Below are 22,938 nucleotides of genomic sequence, written 5' to 3' on the forward strand. Positions count from 1 at the left end.
CACTATATCATGATAGCAGCCATTTTAGAGTGTTGCCATGCAGTGGGGTTATAATAACAAGATAAGAGAGTGCTGATACGAGCAGAGTGAAAGAGGCGAGGGAACGAGAGCAGCGGCTGGAGATGGAGAGGAAGACGGAGAGGGAGAAGGGAGGGTCAAAAAGGCTACAGGGAGCCATGACTGAGGCTAATACGAGGGGCTACTGCCGGCTGATATGAGGTGGATCGATGAACAGGGGAGGACAGAGGGCTTGGTAAAAGGAGGAGATAAAAGACGGAAATTTAAAGAGGGGATGCAGATTTAGTACAAACCCCAATTCCAATGTAGTTGGGACGTTGTGTAAAACACTATATACAAATAAACAAATAAAAACAGAATACAATGATTTGCAAATCCTTTTCAACCTATATTCAATTGAATATACTACAAAGACAAGCTATTTAATGTTCAAACTAATAAACGTTATTGTTTTTTGTGCAAATATTCACTCATTTTGAATTTGATGCCTGCAACATGTTAAAAAAAAAGCTGGGACAGGGGCAACAAAAGACTGGGAAAGTTGAGGAATGCTCAAAAAAAAACACCTGTTTGCAACATTCCACAGGTGAACAGGTTAATTGGTCATAATTGAGCATAAAAGGAGCATCCCCAAAAGGCTCAGTCGGTCACAAGCAAGGATGGGGCGAGATTCAATTGAATATAGGTTGAAAAGGATTTGCAAATCATTGTATTCTGTTTTTATTTACGTATACCAACTTCATTGGAATTGGGGTTTGTAGAAAGACAGCTAAACAAAGAAATAGCGGGATCCACAAAATAAAAAAGTAGACAGACAAAAGGTTAAAAATCAAATGATTGGGTTAGGGAATAATGAGTCTATTAAAGTGCTCATATTATGCTCATTTTCAGGTTCATAATTGTATTTAGAGGTTGTACCAGAATAGGTTTACATGGCTTAATTTTCAAATACAAATACCATATTTTTGTTGTACTGCACATTGCTGCAGCTCCTCTTTTCACCCTGTGTGTTGAGCTCTCTGTTTTAGCTACAGACTGAGACATCTCACTTCTGTTCCATCTTTGTTGGGAGTCGCACATGCGCAGTACCTAGGTAAGCACTACTACCTAGTCAGAAGCAGAGCATGAGGGAGTGCCACGCTAGCAGCTAGGCGAGCATTATAACGTGTGTTAAAAAGTGACGCACGTTTGTCACGGAAGTAAAGGCTGGACTACAATAGAGCTGTTTGGAGCAGCTTGTGAACAGTGTTTTCTGTTGGAGATGGTAAGTCCCTTTGGGGTGGACTTTGGGCTTTTTCACTTTGTAAACCTATAACATGCACAAAAAGATATATAACACAACAAAGGAAAAGGAAAAAGCCCCAAAACATAATGAGCACTTTAAAGGGGTGATAGAATGATTATATAGGGTATTTCACACTGTTCCTAATAGGGTATGTAACATTGGTTGGGCTGAAAATGGCCCAAGTGCTATTCTATGGGCCCTTAACTACCCTTTGAATATGGCCCTATTTGGAACAAGAGCTTTTCTTCCAAATATGGTATGCTTATTAATATTTAGATGAGCTGCGCGCTGATTGGTTGAGCAAAACACACATAGTGTAACTATACACATACATTGGAGACGAGACAGCAGGTCTCATATTTCAGACACTGCAACGTTATACATTGTTTGTCTGCTATTTCATTATTAAATTGACTTTTTTATGCGAGAAATCAACTATATAAAGCTCAAATATGGGCCGTTTTACAAAACTTCATGGCTAATTGCAAATTTGGTAAGACGTGTCGGACTTCACAGTCTGAAGAGAAAGCGGCAGCCTGCTGGGCTCCATACCCAGGGCAAAGACACCGTATCTGGGTTACTGGACTACCGGGGCTCGGGGGCCGGCTGCCAGCTGCCGGCATAACTATAGTATATTTACAGTTTGAATTTTGTCACGGCATGTATATCACAGCTACCTTAAGGTCTTACAAAGCTTAGCTAACACTTTTGTCCGATTTGGTCTCGTTAGGACTAGCTCACTCACGGACTTCAGGAGTTTATTTCCCCGATCGTTTGTTTAAATAACAACACACAGAGAGCAAGCTGCAGGCCCTGGAGCTCTGTCAGGGCAGCAGCGTTTGGTAGTCCAGTAACCCAGAAACTGTGACTTTGCGCGGGTATGGAGCACCGTGGGCTGCCGGCCGTGACGGAGCTCCATCTACCTCAAAGCGGGCCGGGGTCTGTGAAGGAGGACAGGCCGGGCGGTGAGGCAGCAACACAGGCAGCACCGGCCGCGATATTCCGACACACAGTCGGACAAAATTTGCAATTAGCCATCAATTTTCGTAAAACGGCCTATATTTGACCTCTACATAGTGGATTTCTCACATAAAAAAAGTCTCAGAAGTGAATTTAGTAATAAAATAGCAGATGAACAATTTCTGATACAATTTCTGAGATCTGCGCGACCTATTCAGAAGACTACCTGATCTCAGATCAGTGGTGAAGCCTTTGTAAATGTTGGGGCGTGACAAAGACAGAGACCAGAGCCAAATAAGGTACAGCCACATAGTTGACGTCAACTGTGAGCTTCGTTGAGATTTGCCCGTTTTCAGAGGCAGTTTCAAATTGAGAGATTTGCAGAGGAAAGAGGTTTCAATGGGATTTTGAGGTTCCATGTATGTACCCACCACTATTTACCCACCAAACTGTCGTTATTCAACTATGACAAGGTAAAATCGGTTTTGCATTCTATCACCTCTTTAAAATAAAAGAGACAGCAAGTGATGGGCAAAAGGAACAAAACAAAAACATCAGTGTAAGTACCGAGGCGAAGGCACTGCCGCAGGATGCCTCCTGACGACATGTTTTTCTCAGCTTCTATCTCAGTGAAGTTGAGCGAGCTGGCAAAGATGAGGACATCCACGAGGTTGATGAGGCGCTGTAAGAAGGTGACTGAAGCCTCCACCGCCAAGCCTTGGGATGATTCAATGTTCTCCAGTTCATGCTGGTAGTAGAGAGAGGGAAATTCACAAAGTAATTAATAGATGAGTAAGAGTAGAAGTAAAAAACAAAAAACATCCTCTTATTTTTGTAAATTAATTGTATTCAGTACAGTATAGATTAAGTGCAGGTTGATTTTAAAAGACAACTATATAGTACTAAGTCTAGTCACTATGTTGCTTTGTATGAATAATAAAAAATACATAAAACAAAGAAAAAAACGGTATCTTTATCTCAAATGTAGAGAGAGAGTTTTGCTTGTAAGAAAACTTAACAGGTAATTCTTGACCTGTAATAAAAAAAAAAAATTAATTCAAGATTCACTTACTGAAAAAGTGACGTTACATTTAAAATAATTTAACAGTTACCTACAAAATGACTTGCCATATAAAAAGGAAATTCTCAAAAACATCGACATTATACAAGACTCAAAACATTGGAACAGAGCTACAAATGAAGCAATTAAGGGTAGGAAAATAAATATATAAAATAATACTGCTATAAATGCAGTGTATGTAAGGAGCATACTATGTGGCAGCTATACTGATCGCACATCCTGACAGGAGAACATTTAAAACTGGAATTTGTTACATCCAGTTTTAAATTTGGTTACAGACCAAACACAACTGAATGAAATTGAATTAAAATGGAATTGAACTTCAACCTGTCATTTACAGAGGAAAAAAATCATGTAAGAGAGCGGCAGTCACTGAGATCAGACAACACAAAAACAAACTAACAATGTTAGGAGGCAGCTAACTGTGGTCTAATGCGATTGGGAAAGGTCAATTTGGATGGATAACTTCTTACGATTGGAGCCAGTAACTATATATACAGCAACAGTTAAGTGCACACACCCATCACCCCCAGACACACCCCGACCCACCCACCCACCGCCACACACACACACACACACACACACACACACACCAGAAGACTTACAGAGGAAGAGGTGGCAGCAGAGAGCAGAGGTAAAATGCCTCCACAAGCCATGATGAGGTTGTCCACCACCTGGGAGATGAGGTGAATACTGTTGTGGACAAACACGACGTTCTCACTGCTGTTCACAAAGTCCAAAATTGTCTTTGTGGAGTGACTGAGAGGCAGAGGACAAAAAGGACGCTTTGTTAACATAACACAAAGTAAAATACAACGAGCAGAATTGATAGCAGTGTGGTATTTTGACTTAAATTGAGAGCGTGTTTTTTTGTCAAGTTATTTTATTTGTCTCTGAATAGCAGTGGCTTGCCTACAGATCAGAATGTTCTTAGTTGTTGGTAACTGCTAATATTTAAGGATAAAAATATCCTACGTATCCTATCTTTGCAAAAACATTTCCTGTGCTTTGGTCTACATCTCATCAAGTGTCCTCAATAGGGAATGAATTCCAAAGCTTCCCCAGGGACTCAATTCTTAGTTTAATGTAATCTGAAGTACTGCTTCGTGCAAAGATTGTGGCTACTATAAATATTTCGGATTCCTATTTCTATTCCGATAACCATTTTAGCCTTTAAATCCGTAAATGTGCAAAGAAAAAAAATCCCTCACTTTGAAGCATGGCAAATAATAAAGTTTATAATGGGACGTACTTCACATTGCATTTACAAGCAAAAATCAGTAGTGAAATCTTTCCAGTAACAAAACAAAAGACGTGTGAAGGACTCTTTCAGGCACCACTTGATTAGGAGAAGGCTTAAATCTTCTGTCTCCTCCTCAGAGGCACAACAAGCCAATAAATCTCTATTCCAGTAATCAATTAACAAAATAATTGTCAGCTAAAACATTAGTAAAGTCAGAGTCAGCGGATTGTTACCCTACCTCCTCCACATCTGGACATCTGTCTCAATAGAGAAGAGCAGGTCAGCGAGGAGGCGTTGGTGCATGTGGGACCAGCGGAACTCTGGGATACGAAACATTGTGGAACGAGGGGCCGAAGTGCTGCCCTCTCGCTGCTGACCTGAAGCCCCTCCTGCGGCTGCTGCCGCCGGCTGGCTCATTTCCTACAGCGAGACAGCGTTAACATATAGGTTTAGAACTGAAACCGAAAATGATCAAAGCTATACAACGACATTTAGTGAAAAATCTAAAGTAGAGAAAACAGATAAACAATGCATACTGTTGTAGAGGCCTCCTTTAACTCAAGTCTCTCTGTGTCTAAGGCCACATTGGACACATCCAGTCGGGCAATTTTGATCTCTTTGGTCTTGCTGACAGAGTCTGCTCTCTTCTGGGTGTCAGAGCTGGAGGCGGCTGTGGGACCAGCCAGGGTCTCTAATGGCTGGCTAGGTGAGGTGGCGTCCGATGCTGCCGCAACCTCCTGGGCTGCAGAGGGCGGTGTGGTGTTGCAGTGCTGCTGGTCTGCAGTAGCAGTTTTAGTTAGGGATGAAGAGTGCTCATCTTCAACTTTTTCTATGGGCGGTTCTGCCACACTTTGTTCAGGTGTTTCAGCTGGAGGAGCCTGGCTCTCCAAACCAGACACCCCTTTCTCTTCAGTTTCACTGTCTTCAGTTTTTTCTTGTATCCCAACCTCCTGCTTCTCATCCTTTTCTTCGTCTGTCTTCATCTCATGACCTTCCTGATCGTCTTTCTTGCCTTCACCATCTTCATGTGCATCTGCCTCCTTTTTTCCGCCTTCCTCCACTTCCTCTCCGGCAGTAGCTGATGCATAAGAGGACTCCTCTTGGCTATCATCAGCGTCACTTGGGTGGATCTGGTCACTGACAGAGGACATGTCAACCAGGTCCTCGTTGAAGACGGAGTCTCCCCCCAGAACACTGTTCTCCAAGAAGGCCGCAGCCTCGGGAGATGTTTGGTCAGTCTTGCCATCTTGTTTTGAAGCCATCGCCAGTTCCGTATCTGCTTCTGGAACGGAGCTTGATGATTCAACTTTGATAGGTCCAGATTTTTCATCATCTCTTACAGATGTTGTAGCAGAGTCTCTAATCTCTTCCACTGCTTTTGTGTCACCCGTTTCAGGCTGGTCGCCAAGTGACATTTGTAGATCATCAGTGTTCTCGTCAGTGGAGGTCTGTTCACTCTGTTTCTCTTTATCGGTTTTTTGGGTCACAGTAGCTTCAGTCTCTTTTTCATCATCCCTGGAGGCCTCCTTGGAAGACTCCTGAACCAACTTCTGCTCTTCTTCTTCTTCTTCTGCGCTGGCCAGGATGTTGGAGATGGTGATGGATGCATGTCCCCTTCCATCAGCAGCCTCCGGTGTGCTGGACGTGACGGTGGAACTAGATGCCGAGTCAGGGGACTTCTGGGATAGCTTGTCCACTGTGAGCTCAATGACGGTGGAAGGGGCCGTCTCCTCTGCAGGCGGCCCGTTAAGAGATTCCATGGTTTCCGAGCTTTGGCTGACGCCAGAGATGGTTCGGATTGTGTTCACAGAGCCTGCAGACTCCTGACGCTGGTACTGACGGAACATACGGGACAGATTCTCTTTGTGCTGCTCAAAGGTGACCTGCAAACACATACGGGTATATGGTCAATTGTATGAAACACTTCCGGTCTTGGCACCAATCTACCCAATTGGTCTTTTCTTTAATCAAAAGATAATTCAGCTGTATTACAACTTGGGTTTTACTTTTGTAGTTTTGGTCATCATTTCAGTAAATTGTGATGCCATTTTACTTTTCAAAGTAATTGTTAAAGACCTGACAACAAAGTGACATTGCTACAATGAAGTCCGACGAGGCAAGAAACGAGTAGTAAGACGATCAAACAAGTTGTAAACAAGACAGCTTCCACACTATTTATACTACTTTATTTGGAGTTAAAACTTAAAGTGAGTGCACACAACACACAATAACGATTAGCACAGTAGGTTCAAGTGGAACCAGGAAGTAGGTCTGTGAACTGTGATGGATGCCAGAATGATTTCTGTAATACTATGCTTTTGTTTGAGAATGCAGAAAAGGCATCATGAAATAATGTACTGATAGGACATCTAAACATGACAGTAAAATGAAAAATCCGCCACCGCGTTAGTTAATGATACATGTCATAAACCTATTAAAACAATACACTTTCAGCAGTTACTATGATGTACCAGTAGTTTTACATAAAAAGTCCAACAAATGCCCTCAAATATTTTCCCATCTCATCTCATCAAATAAACCTCCCTCTCTCTAGCTGATATCCATTGGTTTACACTTTCAGCCTTTTACTTATCTTTTTATTTACTTATTATCTCTCCGTGTGTCACATCATGCCCCAACATCCTGTTTCATCTAAACACATCACATTATAAAAGCTAGATATTCTCAAAAGGCTCTTTAGTTGTTAGCTTGTTACTGCATCTAACCACTGGGACCATTTGTGGCTTTCTGTGCCATATTTAAAACTTTTCCTCTCTCTCATGCACCGCTGCCCATGGCCTATTAACCTCTATCAGTCTTCTTACATCTGATATGGGTAGACTAGACTGCTAGTCTATAACGACATTGGTCTGCAGTGGCATTTGAGGAAGAGCCCATCCATGTAAGCAGTCATAGATTAGTAGTAGATACTATTAGTGTGTGTCTGCTAGCTGTGCTGAGTGCGTGTCCAGCATCGGCAAATCCTCCCACGCCTAATTTAAGACCCTGCATTAATCACTGGGCTTGGAGGACAGAAAGTCAAAGATGGGTTGGTGGTGGATTGGGGGGGAGAGACTAGACCCACTTTGCTGCTTTTTCACCTGAGGCTGTTTAGACAGGGGAGGGAGAGAGAGAGAGAGAGAGAGAGAGAGAGAGAGAGAGAGAGAGAGAGAATGTGAAAGTCAGAAATCAAAAGAAAAAAAATAAGAAATTGCAAGAGGAGGAAGAGGACGAGAGGGAGTCATTGAGAGTGGAATAAAGGAAAGGGAGAGAAAGAAGCCGATTATTTGTAATTAATTAGGCGTTATTGTTCTAAATTAGCCTGCTACATGGGTGCTCATTAATCTTCTGTAGTGGGAAGCAGCGATTGGTAATCCATAGCTGTTTTCAGAGTGCACAGCCTGTTCTAAATGCGCCAGTAGTCAGTCTCTTTCTCTCTTCCTCCCTCCTTCCCAATGATCACACAGCAAGACCTTCTACCCCATTAGTTTGAGCTTAACTTGACATTTAGCATTTTTTAGCAATTAAAATTTAGCATGCATCTCTATGGAAATTATGCGGGAGAGCGGTACAGAACATAACGTCATAGATTCAGGATGCAGTCTGTACATTAAGATGATGTATGTTGGCCTTAAATAGGGCTCTGTAACAGATCCAGTTACCATTAGACAGAGGTAGTATATGTCTCTGTGGTTTTTAAAAGAGCGCTTAGCCTTGCTACAATATATAGAAACTGCCTTGGGTGGCTAGGACATCAGCGCTGATCTAATCTAATTTCATTCTACTCCATGACTCGGCCGGGCCTCAGTGGGGTATGGGAAAATGTTATGGTAATGTACAAAAACATGGTGGGCTTTTCTAATGTGACAGATAACATGGTATTAACTGGGCACAGCATGGCCGGATCATACAAAATGCTTTGGAAGGAGGGGGGGGCAAAACTATCATGAACAAGATGACATTGCAAAACTTTACTATGGAAAGTTTCTGTAGTTCAACTTCCCACAGTATTATTGAAAAATGAAAGTATCTCACAAACAAAAATCTTAAAAAAATAAAATCTCTTTTTCCTGCAGTCAAACAAGACCTGCGATCACATTTCCAAAACTATCTATACATAATCTAGACCCTCAGTTGTCTCCATGGCTGTGCTGTATAGCTGATCTGGAATAAGCAGAGGCCCCCCCCCCCACACCACCACAACCTGTTCAGGGTGGCAAATCGCAGATCTTGGGAGACCCCCGCAGTAGGAGCCTGGGAGTCCCTTTTTAGATAAATAGATAGAGAGCAACCACAAAACAAAGGGGAAATGGGGAGGGCAGCATGGCTCTAATCCGATTAGCTAAATGCAATTCCTCCTCCAAAATCAATGTCATCTGCTACTGCGGTGCTGGCTGGGTGGTTTTTGCTCTTGTTCACAATACCTTCCTTTCTAACTCGTTGTAAAAACATTTTTCTTCTTAGTTTTTCCTCCCATCTGATTCAGTGATATGCATACAGTCTTTATCTGTAATTTCTATCATAACCATGGGAAGACAAGCTTGCACAAAAGGCCCTTCAGGATACTTTACAATAAAATAGTTTTAAGCCAACCAGTCAAAATCATGGGGTTTACATCAGTTGATTATTAGACGTTTCACTTTCAGACTTTAATATTTATTTGAGAATTACAAGATAAAAGATTAAAATACATGGATACTAGTACTGGCAATTGGCTCTCTGGATAGTATAGACAACACTTGATGCATGGCTATTGTCTAGACAATGGTCTCACTTTCTACTTCCTTTGTCCACTTGTCAATGCATCTATCTAAAACTCTTTTCCAAGAACCACAGCTTGTGTGTAATGTCTCAATGTCCCCAGAGGGCAAAATCGGCATGGTCAAACTAGTCTGCATTTCTCCATAAACAGCAAAAGGGCGATTAGCTACGATTAAACTAGATTCTGCTACTAAATTACCAGCTCATAATGTCTATTATATGTTGTCAAAGATCTGTTGGCTCATTTCTGCTCATATTTATCTTTGTGCTAAAACGTCTGACAGGTATAATGAAGTTAGCGGACAGTGGGAGTATGAAGGACGGAGGGACCTTCACGCCCCGATCTCTCTCTTTTGGAGTTCTCCCTGTTCTCAAACTGATTTGTTTGCAGAGATGGACGTGGGGCACCTTGGGTGGGTGTGTGGGCTGAGAGTGGGAGGGCTGTCGTGTCAGCGTGCCCACCTGCAGGAACATCTGTCTATTCAGAGAGACGCTTATGCAGATACACTAACTTCCTAATGACTGACATATAAAGGATACACACAGCCACAGACTAAGTAACTCAATGCACACATCATAACCGGGTTGTTAGTGCCTCTTGCTAATCCATGCTTTGACAGTAGACAATAAATAAAGCCTGTGGATGATCAGTAAACCATCTCAACTCAAGTCAACTGAAGAACTGCGTGAGCGCAATTTGAAGTTGGACAGTGACAAAGCAATTTGAGCCAATCATAGCGCACAATTCAAACCTCACTACAGTTTTCAGCATGGCTAAAAGTCACATTTTTACACCTACAGATTGGTATGAATGAACAAAAACTTAAAAGATGCGAAAAATAAGTGGTCCATATGGTCATTCTGTTCAGGTGATAGGCTACACCCAACAAGAAGAATAACTCAAACTTAAAATCTTAAAAGTACAGCTGCAAATAAGGAGTTGAATGTAACAAGTTTAATATATCCAATAATATGAGCAAAAACCTAAATATTACACTAGTAAACTTTAGTTTTTATCTAGATAAAATGTAGAAAATGTAATGTATGTATGAGATACAAAACACAATAATGGGTTAATAGAAAAAAGCAGTACAAAAGATTCTCAGTCATGGATGAAATCTCAACTATAAAGAGGTGGAAATACACATTCAGCATGAGACATTATCTCTATACATGCCAAACTGACAACTTTAGCACGGATGAAACAAGGCAAACTAATTCATAAAGTCTATGTAGAAGAGAAGTGTGCAAATATGTATTTTTGAATGCATACATGCACTTATAAAGAGGCTCCCAGTGGGCTGGTTGTATTTATGAGGCCTTGTTTCTCTGATTGTTCTCGTACGGTTCTGATGAATATTCAATGGGCTCGAAAAGAAGAGCCCAAGAGAAAACGCGGGCAAAGAGAAAATGTGCCTGGTAACACACACACACACACACACACACACACACACACACACACACACACACACACACACACACACACACACACACACACACACACACACACACACACACACACACACACACACACCCCTGTAGCAGTGGGAGGAGAGAGCAACAGTGACAAACAGCTTTGGTGCTACAAAGGTGGCAGGAAATCTATCAAACTGGGACAATAAAATTGCAATTGAGTTTCTTTAGCTTTTTTTTTATAGCAGATATTGGTGGCTAGCACCCGCTGCAACTATCCCGAGTCACAGGCGGGGTCCATGCACTGCGTGTGCATTTGTATGTGTGTTTGTGTATCTCACATCTTAGAAGTGCATGGGTTTATTCACACACACTCTGTGTGAAATTCTGTTAGACGATAGCTGGGCATTGTAACTAGAGCCAAGAAGAGACCGCATTAATCTTGTGCAATTACAGGAAAAAAGGCAATTACAGCCTGTCGTGTACAAAGAACTATAAACACTTTCTGCACTACATCAAACTAGACACTTTGCTATGCTGAAAAGTGAGACCCCAACACACTACATATGCTATATGAACAGATAAGAACAAAACAAATCCTACATGGATAAAATGTACATAATAAATAGCAGATACCTCTGACATATTATATTTACACTAATATTATTTACATTATATTATTTATTTGTATATGTATTCTGTCTGTGTTGTTATATTTAAGATGTGAATTAAAGAAAAATGTTTTTTGAATATTTCATGTTAATATTTAATGACAGAACAATACAGTTAAGTATGCAGACCTCTGTTGTTGTACAGTACATACATATGTTGAATTTTCACTGACCCATAATGGGCCCTCATCTTTGTGACCCTCTTACATCAAATATTGTCCTTGAAATACTAAATGAAATACTAAAAATTCCCTTAGACCTTCATTTGTACATGTTTTATTTTCACTGCAGGTTAGTTCTACAGTGTTCAGGGGTGTGGAGAGACATTGACGGTTCAGAGCACCCAGCATACAGCACACACCATCCTGCTAAGTGCTGCCTTCATTTTGATCATCTCCCAGGCAGTCTGTCTCTGCCCCCTACTGGACGACAACACTCACAGCAGCCGACGCTGCAGTGAAGCATCTCATATCACAAGTACTTCTCTAACTCAGCCTTCAATCTACAAGGCTTATAAAAAAAAAAAAAAACAGACCACAATCTGACACCAACCTCAATTACTTCACTGGTTTGGAACAGGGGAGCGTAATAGGATATCAACAGTTCATTTCTAAAGCAGTATTTTGCATTCAGCTTTTGGAAATAAGAAGTGCCAGAAGTTTATTTTTTATCTGTGCAACGTGAAAGAGAGAGACTCTATAAATAAATAAAGAGTGGAAGGGCTGATGGACTCTTTCCCATTGGTTTATACTGCAACTAGCTTTTAAATTATAGTCACTGTATGGCTTCCATAGCTTAATCTGATGGGCACTGAGAGGCAAGGTTCAATTACTATGCTAGCCTACACTGCGAGTTAGAGGGTTAGACGATAATGCTCTCTAATTTCTTTTTTAATGAATTGCATTATGTCAGATAAACATACGGGTGACAGAGCTGATGGCTTTGACTGAATACTGCTTTCCATTTGGCTGGAATCAAACTGAGGAGGGCAGCTACGGTTACAGTAATGTGGTGAATGTTTAGGTTGATAATACTAAAGCAAGGGGTGTGTGTGTGTGTGTGTGTGTGTGTGTGTGTGTGTGTGTGTGTGTGTGTGTGTGTTCTTGTGTTTATTACAGAGAGATAAAGAGTGTGCGAGTCAAAACGAAGAGAAGCAGAACACAAAAAACTGTAAAAATGAAACAGATGAGGAGATAAAAGAAGATCCACAGAAAGATAAACAAAGCTGTGTCTGGTGTGTGTGTGTGTGTGTGTCTGTGTGTGTGTGTGTGTGTGTGTGTGTGTGTGTGTGTGTGTGTGTGTGTGTGTGTGTGTGTGTGTGTGTGTGTGTGTGTAATGAGTGCTCTGACCTTGGAGTGGGTGATGGACAGGGTGTCCACCCAGACGCGCCAGCCGCCCCACTCATATTTGATGGCGTGGTAGAGCAGGATGCGGAAGATGGCGTACACCATCTCTGTGATTTTCTGCTCCTCGCTATTTTGCGGGTTGATGAAGCACAGAGAGAGCATCCACTCCTGCCACACCGAGCACTGCAGCAGGCTCCTAAAACCAAAAAAAAGTACACAGAATACGTAGTGCTGAATGTGAATCCCACTGACACGCAAACACTGCGTGGACTGGTGTGCGATGTAGTTCTCCATCTTGTAAAGTGGTCGAATTCTTACCTGCGGTTCTCTCGGCTGTTATTGAACAGTTTGATCATGTCTGACAGAAAGACCTTGCGCACCTCCATGCTCTCGGGGGATGGGGGGGAACTCTTCAGCAGAGCAGCTACTACCTTCAGAATTTCTAGAAATATTAACAGAAACATAGCCATTCTGTTTAAGGATTTAGGTTACAAAAAAAAAACATTTACATTCAATAATTTAAGAAAATACCAAAATGTTCGGAGTGCATGTCTGTGTTGTTCATTTTGTAATATAACATATTAATCTGTAATAAAGTTGTATTTTTAAGGATCATAATAAAAAAAGAAGTTTGGATTTGGAAACATGCAGCATTGTGTTTGGAAATAAAACTTGCTTTGTGGCTGCAGAAGGAGAAACAGCACAAATCAACAACTAACTCATACATTGGTCTTAACATGTGCAAATCATTGTGTCATAAACTATCTCAACTCCCAGCTGTACACACCTGAAAATCTGTGCCTGTGGTAAGAAAAACAGAGGAGAATAAAAGAATTCGTCCTGGCCTTGGCATTGATCTTTATCATACTGTAATGGTTTTGGTATTGTTTCAAATGAGCGAGCCAGAGTCGCAGACCCTTCTGGAAGGCTTGGCTTCAGTTAAACCAAAGAGACTGACTGTTTAGATGAATTATCTAGACAATGTCAGTGTCCATTTACTCGGAGTAGAGAGACGGCGGGGCTTGGATTTCACTTGTCTCTTCAGACCTCGGCGCTAACCGATGCCCCCTTGCCACAGCAGACGGTTGTGTTGTTTCTACGCCTTAGTCACTCAAATTATGAGTCGCTGAACCTTTACCGCCAGAAAATTACCCCAGCATGTACCGGGAATGAGGATGGAGGGATGGCGTATTCCCTTCTTTTTTCCATTTGCTCTTGGTTCCTTTCCCTTGAGTTAATTTGAGGGAAACGGTACTTCCTCGGTTTGTTTGATTGGCTCTGACGTTACTAAAGACTGCAATCAGGGGGCCATTTTGGGAGTTTGTCACAGATTAAATCAAGAGAATGCACGGCAAAGGAGAAACAGACCACCGCTCTATGTTCCACAGAATGTGCTCATATGTACAAACCCATACAGGGTTTCTATGATATATACCGCCTGTCTAGGCTGGTTGGGTAGGAGAGTTTTTAACACAACAAAGGCTTAAGATAATCAATGTGTGACTACAGCAGGACCTTGTCAGATTAAGGATGGTTGGAAGTAAACCTTGGTTGTGATTATACCGAGTGCTTGGATTTCAAACTGATTAAAGCTGTTTTGCAAGTGTGTGCATAAAAGGGGAATGTATGTGTGGAAGCACCGATATAAAAAAAAAAAAAAAAGAGAGGGAGATGTTTTCTTTTCTCGAAAGCTGAAATGAATACTTAACATTTCAACATATGAAAAGATTTTGTGAGCAGACGTGAAATTGAAGGTAAGTTAACGACCTGAAAATATAAAATGGGAACACTGATCAAAGCCTGAAGTCACTTACTGTATTATGTTGCAGCATACGTAAAAATATATAGATTATATTTGTGCGAGTATGTAGTAATACACTACACATACATATGCCGAGCATGTGTCCATTTAAAAACACTTTGCTTCTTCTAAGTCATAAATAATAATATTAAATATATGTTTAATTATATGTTATGATATATATTATGATAAACTATTAACATGATACACTTAGTTATGGTAAAATATGTTTGTTTTTTAAATTAGGTAATTGCAACATTAAATATTTACTAGACAAAGTACATACAAATACTGTATAACATGATTTATGCAATTGCATTAAAAGAATAAACTCTAAATTTACTTAATGCAATCAAATAAATTGCTTAAATGTATTAAATGCATACACAATATTTTTGACACACTGAAGTGCCATCATCATTTCTTTACATTTATATCATTATTTATATGCAAATGAATCCTGACAAAACATGACACCGACTTCCAATAAAACTAGCAGATGTGTGTATATTTCTCAAACAAAGTGTTCGCACCAGCCTCATGCTAGGATTATGCATGACATCTGAGGTTCCGTTGTATGAAAATACCCTCTGACTGCAAAATTTATGTCGTTCATTTGTTTGACTGTGTATAGCGATTGCACCGTTCCATGGGGAATATCCTCTAGTGCAGAATGGAGCAATAGGTATGTAGAGGGTACGCTGCAGGGGATGATTTAGGAGAGTAGTGTGGCGCAGAGGAGGCACTTACGTGGGTTGAGAATCTTCACAGTGGAGTCGGGGTCCGGATGCTGTTTATGGATCACTTGAGTGCAGATCTGCTCTGTAAGAATCTACCGGGGGACAGAGAGGGGATTCAAGTCATAAATATCCATATCGGTCCTTACAATAACAGAGACACAAACCACACTATGGACACACAAAGCTATGTATATACTTCTTACCATCGCGTAGTATCTGGCTGAATGATTGCCAAATTACATTTCTGCAGGTGGTCAGCCATACAATTTATCATTTTAATTAACTCATTAAATTGTCAGGTTGGAAAATGAAAGACAAAAATGGAAAATTTGATGAAAATGAGGTCAGTTAAAAAAGGCAACAAAATAAATATTGCCATGCAGTTGAACACACAAAAGGTTATTATTGTAGGTCTATTTATTTTATTTATTTCAGTCAGAGAGAGAGAGAGAGAGAGAGAGAGAGAGAGAGAGAGAGAGCGAGAGAGAGAGAGAGAGAGAGAGCGAGAGAGAGAGCGAGAGAGAGAGCGAGAGAGAGACTGCGCACGCACGCGCAGAGGACTGACCTCGAAGAGCACGTTGTAGGTTGTCATGGTGAACTGGCTGGCGTGGAGCATCAGGCGTTCAGTGAGCAGGGAGAAAAGGCCATGACTCAGCATGACTTCAGGTTTCCTCCTGATCAGGACATTAGGAGGTTAAAGGTCAGTCAGTAAACGTCATTATTTGCCAGACCACTCTTGTATCAGAAAGCAATGCATCACTTTTTCTCAACTGGAACATCATATACAAATCGAAGTTGATAGCAACGCACTGAAATACCACAACTGTCATTGTGGTAGTCTATATCCTCGACGTTCCACTTCCGGGATTGCTCCGGTGCCACAGAAAATTCCGCCGGATGCATGTCTTTTAGCCGATGTCCGTTACCTTCCGCTTTCTTTGTGTTTGCTTTCTAAACTCCGGCTGATTTATGAGGACTAAGGTTAACTGCTCCTCAGATCTCTGCAGGGTAAATCCAGACAGCTAGCTAGACTATCTGTCCAATCTGAGTTCTCTCTCTCACGACTAAAACAACTTTTGAAAGTTCACGTTCCACCAAAACAAGTTTCTTTTCTTTTCCGAGGCCATTTTGCATTTTCCATGCCAATTGTGATTGGTTTAAAGAAATGCCAATAAACCAGAGCATCCCGAAATGCTATGTTGACTAGCCAGATCCTCCTCGGCAGCGTGTGGAGGATGGTCCGGTTAAGCGAGATTATCATTGTGGTAAAATCAAATCACATGGAAAAAGGTCTAAAAACATCCTGCATTTTGAGAAATGACAAGGGCAAAATCTGGAGTTTCTGATGAGTGAAATTACTGCAGCGGTGGAAATCTGTAGCGGCATTAATCAGCTGAGCTCGCGCTGACATTGATGAAATGAAAAAAAACAAAAAAAAACAGAGTCCCTGTTGACTAAGTAAGAACAGTTCTTCAAAGAAAACTCCTCTCGTCGCTTTTATCGCTGATCATGGATCAACTCCCAATTTCAGTATTGTAGCTCAGCTAAAAAGCTGTGGGCTGTTTGCAGATAGTCTCGCGGTCAATCTTGCATCTGGATCACAAGACTTACAAAACTGTTGCCAAGACAAAGCTAGAGTGGTTTCTGATACACCTACTTCACTATGTTCACTTAATCACACACTATAATTAGTGGTTATTAGTGAAAATGAAGCGACAAACAGCTTGCAATATGACCTAAGACTCATCAGGCTTTTTCACCCACAGTGACGCCGGAGATTTGGAGGGATGCATTCTGGAGCACATGGTTATAGTAAGAGCTTTTATTTAGGAGCAGTACTGGATATTTCACTGCTCAAAAGGACAAAAAGACCACTCACCGGTGACATATATACTGTACATCTAAAGAATGTTCAAAATGGCAGTAAAAAGTATGATGAGTCATTTTTTTGACAGTGAGGCCTGCAGCTGGACAGAGAATTAACATGAACCTGTTTTGATTGTGTTATTTAAATGTAGCTGTGCAATGAGACTTTTCTGCACACTTTAATATTTTGCAGTTGTTCGGTCACTATAGGGAACCATTAGAAAGCTGACCTTGCCTTTTAAAATTATAACTACATACCAATGTAATAATGAGCACAAGCAACCACATTAAGAGATTTTAGAGAATGAAAGCTATGGAATCAATAATCAACATCAGAGCAATTTCAAACACTTATCAAAATATATTTCCCTTTCAGTTATCAATATTACTATTAGTAAGTGTGTACTTTTCAAAATGTAATTTTACATATCTAATACAGACTGAACTAAACAGAATTTTTTCCAAACTACAATCCTATACTCTGGGAATACAATGCCAAGGATTTTGTAACTGTACTTACTTTGGTGGCAAGTGTTTCAGAAAGTAGCCCATTACTTTGAGTGTCTGCACTCTTATTCCTTCACTTTTTGAGGCCAAAAGCTTGTAAATCACACTGAAAAAAATAAAATAAAAAAAAATCAAATTTAATTTAATTACATTCAAAGCATTATAAAAAGTATCCGAAGTATACAATTAACACTTTATGCATTTGTAGCATTCCAATAGAGATTAAGCAGTAGTTATCACTTCTTTTTTTTTATTTAAACAAAAATAGTTAAACAGTATCCACATTTTACAGTGTTGCATAAAACTAAAGTGACACAAGACTAAAGCCATGAAATTTAAAATAATCAGCTCCAACTTTTGATTTAGATTTTGAGCGAAGACATAAAACCATGAATACATCTGCAGGGAATATAAACGGGGATTATTACCGGATCCCGTTGCGCTGGTCGAAGGCCTGGACCATGGACACAGGATGTTCAGACATCAAAGCCACCAACAACTGCAGTACATCCATGAGATTGTCATCCTGTGGGACAGAGATGAAGGGACTTGAGGCTATTGTGGTGTTAACGGAGAGCAGTGCGGGAAATACTGCATCTAGCTGAGCTGAAGTGAGTCGGCTTTCCAGGGGATATCTTAAACTATGAGGAATTGGTAGTTAGCTGTATTTGTTAATTCAAGATGAAAGGCATCATTCATTACTATTTTTCGTGATGTTTAGTAGTGGCAGTAGCAGCGGCAAGCCGAGGTAGAAAAAAAAAAACACAGAAATAATGGATTACATCACAAGCATCAGAACTAAACAACATTATGTGCTCTGTAAAATCAAGGGCTGCTACATGTCATGTTTTTTTCCCGGCAATGTTGTAATCACCCTTTATTCTTACATGGTTCACTGCGTTACTGACTGATCTGACTGATTCATTTGTTATGCATCACTCCACTGTAAACCACACCACTTCTGTCAGGACCTCTGACTGGCAGACTTGGGAAAATAACAAGGAACAGTGATGCTGCCTTTAGCAACAGGACTTGTTTGCTCTTGCTCTACATATCAGACAGTGGGAGGACAAAGTACACGGTACAGTAGTGTTATGTTGCCATCTGGTGGTGAGGTCTCGGCTGGCCGGTGCTCCCTGAACAACAGTACACATGCCTACCTCATGCATGGTAAGGAGGTAGTTGAGGATACTCTGTAGCTCGTCTTCCTTCACTCCATGATCCTAGAATGTAATTGCACAGATCATTTTCACAATTGGTTCACAGTACATGTAGACATCACCCCAAAGCTATCACACTTCTAAATAGAGAAAAAACATTGTTAAAGCAGGGAGGCAGGCAGAAATGATCAGATACTCACTCAAAAATCTGGTCTTCCCAGATTGTAATTATGTACCTTTTTTACACTTACTAGCTAAAATAATATTTTCATGAGTCATAAAAAGAAAAAGAGTCAAAAAAAAAATCAGACTGCAACTCCACTGCAAACTGAGAACACCAGCAACTATTCATATTAGACACATAACTGGTGGAACCACTAGTACACATAATTTTGGCATTCAAGGGTGCCAGATTACTCAAGTGAGTCAATACAAGTCTATTTTGGTTGGGAGTGTTTGGGAGTGTGTGTGTGTGTGTGTGTGTGTGTGTGTGTGTGTGTGTGTGTGTGTGTGTGGGGGGGGTTGTCAAGCTTTGGCATTATGAACGTACCTTCATTATGAGCTGCTTGACAAACAACAACAGAAAGGCTCGCAAAGAATGGATCTCCTTCTGGTTTGGCCTTGGACCATCTGAAACCCCAAAAAGCAAATGGCTGATGAAAGTAGCAAGTAGCTGATACATGACAAACTGAGCTTGATCCAGAAGGATAAAGCAAGAAGTTATAACATGATCAATCTATTTCGTCTTTTAAAAGCAAAGCTCTGCACCTGATTTATCACTTGCAGTGATGATTAAGTGAGTGTTGTTGCAGTGTGTGTTTATGTGTGCCTTCATATTTCTGTGTGCATGTGAAATCTACCTTTACATGCATAGTCTGTATATGTATTTCAGAAGATGAATGGGAACACCATATATCAGTAGTGTGCCATTACTGCATAACATATTTTAGCATTTTCTGTGCATCCTCACCTAGGCCTTTGGGCACGACTCCACTGCGGTCCTGGGGGTTGACAACCCAGTAGTAGTATTTCAGTGTATGCATGACCTGAAGTACAGTGCCCACCCTGCGAATGGTGTTGTAGATGGTTACTGTGCTGATGAACTCTGTTGCCAGGTAAGTGTAGAGCGTCAGCTGCACCTGCAAAAGATAAAGCACATATGAAAACCCACATACACACACACACGCCAGTTTAGTTAGATAGTTGGAGTGGAATAATCAGGTTTTAGTGCGTCCTAGCTTCTAAGTCCCTAAGGGTTGTAGGCAAGCCATTCTCATTTAAATAGCATTCACTGAGTCACAGGTGGAGAGATAACCTTGAACTCTGAATGAACTCTGAAACACTGAAAATAAAATGTAGGGCAAGACCACACAGAGAAAGAGAGGGTGATTATGATAGTGCCGGTCTGTAACCGATATGTGTATGTCCCATCTACATGTGTATATCTCCTTCTTTACAAATTAATCAAAATGCATAAGAATGTGCTGCTGTGGAAATGTGTGTTTTCACGTTACCTTGGCAGGGGCATGGATCCAGATGGCAGGGTTGAACAGAATGTGGTCACACAGCTGCTTGAGCAGCAAGATGCCATTCTGCAAGTTGCTAAGGTATCTGGAAAAGGCCAGCACAATGTCCAGGACGGGCCGCGTCACATGCACCTTTGACAACTGGAGTGAAGACAGGGGGACAAAAAGTGCCACAATAGCGGGTGAAAAAGGGAGAGGGCGATATGTCAGTGAGAGGAGTCAGAGACGAGGGGAATGACACAGAAAGGGGAGGGGAAGGACACATGCAGAGAAAGATGAGGAGGAGCTCCTCTTCTGCCTAACAAGCACACAAGCCAGCTGTGACCTCCAAATACAGCTGAGGGAAAACAAAGTCTGTCTCAAATTAAGTGTTGGTGTTTGTGTGTGCCTGTGGCGTTAAGGGAATGAAGATCAGCCTTATTACGGCACTGGGTTCATTATGTGCAGCTACTGGTACGGCAGGATGGCTCTCTTGTGTATTTATTTTCCAGCTGAGCCAATTTGTGCTTGTCTCACCTTCTCCAAAGTATAGCCAATGACGAGAAAGCCTTTGCAGGCCAGGACCTGCTCTTGCATAGCCACTGAGTTCTTCAAGAGCTCCATCACAAAGGATAGCAAAGTGCAGCTAAGGGGCCCACAGACAGACAGACCGACAGACAGTGACAAAGAGAGAGAGAGAGAGAGTTAGACAGTGACAATAATCTACACAAGCTGCTGACAAAGCCCTGACTGTGAAGGGCATATCCTACATGAAATGTGATTGAATGAGGGTGTCATGTCCCATTGTGTTAGGACAGATTCTAGTTAGCATCACCTTGAGGGCAGCACAACGTTGCAAATTTATAATCCAGATGGCCTCACAGCTTTCAAGCTCAGCATTATATCAAAAGTTGGAAAAAACTAAAAACCCAATTTCCCAACTGCTTTTAAAAAACTTAATGTACAGTAGGTCTCTTTTTGACACCCTAAATGTTATAGGCAGACATAAACAATTGTTGACAGACAGCAGTGTTACCTGAAAAGCCAGCAGTCATGAGCTGAAAAAAGACGTGCGTGTGTTGTCTGTGTACCAGCCATATAATAGGTGTTAATATTGTAAAAGTTATTTTAGTAGCGTATCTAAAAGGGTTACTCTAGCAATTTAGTATTGCACCTCTGTAAAGTCTGTAGACTCCTGAGACAGAATAAAAAAAGAAAGGTCAAAAGCCGCCATAGGCGCGGGAAGTAGGGGTGCTGGAGGTGCTGCAGCACCCCGTTAGCAAACTGCGATGACAATAAAATGATCGCTTATAAAATATCTCTGGTTGTTGTTTCTGTTCCACGACATTTTGTATGTCATGTTTGGGGTGTGGGATGAAGAGAGGGATAATTTTAGTAACAAGAGGGATTTTCACCGGGGTGGAACAGCTGATCTCTTCACCGAGGTGGAACAGCTGATCTCTTCACCGAGGTGGAACAGCTGATCCACTTGTGCCTCTGTTTACCAGTGTCTGCTGCTGGTTCCGAAAGGTCTTTCTCAGCTCTTCGCCGCCTGAAAACCTGGCTCCGTAGCACTACCACTCAGAGTAGACTTTCACATATCGCACTGCTTCACGTCCACAAAGACATTTTGGATGATTTGAGATTCAGGGTCTCGTGGCAGAGTTTATCAGCCAAACTCCAGAGCGCAAATCCACGTTTGGTGTACCGAAATCATTAGGTAGAGACACGGTGTCTAATCTCTGCGTCTTTTTCCCAGATGGTAGCCTATATTTAGCCTAGTATGGTTGTGATTAACGGTATGTATGCCTATTAAGAAACAAATAGTCTAACTTTTACTTGTCACATACTTCGCGGTTCGTTGTTCTGAGTTTGCTGTGCAGTATGCACCGTCAGCTCAGCTGTAGCCTACTTCATGGAGGGGAGAGACAGAGGTAGAGTGGTCTGCACCATGGCCCAATGCAACAAATTCAAAACTTGATTTAGTGAAGAATAAACAAAAATGGCTAGTTTCATTAGGGTGCCTGTGTGTGTGTGTGTGTGTGTGTGTTTTTTTTACCAGACAGAAGTGTCCAGCTCGTGGCTGGAGGGCTGGCAATAATCCAGCTGTGCAAACAGAGGGAAGAGGACCTGCACGCCCCCGATAGAGTGTATGCCACTCTGGACTGAATGAGTCACAACGGCCTTCACGTCCTACCGAAACAAAGACACGTGGCCCCATTTAACATGTTACGTGGCCAATATTTGCATATGCATATTTGTTCTAATAATCACAGTTACATATGCACTAAATTAGCTTCATGCGTTTACATATTTGAAAGTATTTGCAAGTAGTTGTATAGTCACAACCAAACAAAATGGTGATTCTCCATCATGCCACTAGAGTCTGCTTTTTATCCTAACAGGCACAAACTGTAATGGAACCTTTGAATCTTTGCCCGCTAATAAGTACTCTAAACTTTCAATGCCAAACCATGATTTTGCCATTGCCAAAAGACATTTAAATATAGACTCTCAAGATCTCAAAACTAAGTCTTTTGTTTATTTTGTTGGCTTGTGACTTACAGAAGATGAGGCAAAA

General features: G+C 41.2%; 1 protein-coding gene across 3 annotated transcripts in view; it reads right to left on the reverse strand.

The window, feature by feature from the left end:
- Window positions 1-22,938, reverse strand: part of lrba (LPS-responsive vesicle trafficking, beach and anchor containing) — a 198,456-nt gene that overhangs the window by 135,782 nt on the left and 39,736 nt on the right. For all 3 annotated transcript variants that reach the window (XM_078262819.1, XM_078262827.1, XM_078262811.1), the window contains exons 10-25: window positions 22,417-22,550; window positions 20,895-21,003; window positions 20,367-20,519; window positions 19,823-19,991; window positions 19,403-19,482; window positions 18,853-18,915; window positions 18,121-18,218; window positions 17,706-17,798; window positions 15,885-15,993; window positions 15,330-15,411; window positions 13,097-13,220; window positions 12,782-12,974; window positions 5,124-6,470; window positions 4,826-5,007; window positions 3,950-4,103; window positions 2,831-3,011 (exon numbers count right to left, since the gene is read on the reverse strand). In XM_078262819.1, coding sequence (XP_078118945.1) covers window positions 2,831-3,011; window positions 3,950-4,103; window positions 4,826-5,007; window positions 5,124-6,470; window positions 12,782-12,974; window positions 13,097-13,220; window positions 15,330-15,411; window positions 15,885-15,993; window positions 17,706-17,798; window positions 18,121-18,218; window positions 18,853-18,915; window positions 19,403-19,482; window positions 19,823-19,991; window positions 20,367-20,519; window positions 20,895-21,003; window positions 22,417-22,550 — 3,271 coding nt within the window. The remainder of the gene's footprint in view (window positions 1-2,830; window positions 3,012-3,949; window positions 4,104-4,825; window positions 5,008-5,123; window positions 6,471-12,781; window positions 12,975-13,096; window positions 13,221-15,329; window positions 15,412-15,884; window positions 15,994-17,705; window positions 17,799-18,120; window positions 18,219-18,852; window positions 18,916-19,402; window positions 19,483-19,822; window positions 19,992-20,366; window positions 20,520-20,894; window positions 21,004-22,416; window positions 22,551-22,938) is intronic.

This window comes from Sander vitreus, chromosome 2 (assembly GCF_031162955.1).
Source record: "Sander vitreus isolate 19-12246 chromosome 2, sanVit1, whole genome shotgun sequence".
Lineage (NCBI taxonomy): Eukaryota > Metazoa > Chordata > Actinopteri > Perciformes > Percidae > Sander > Sander vitreus.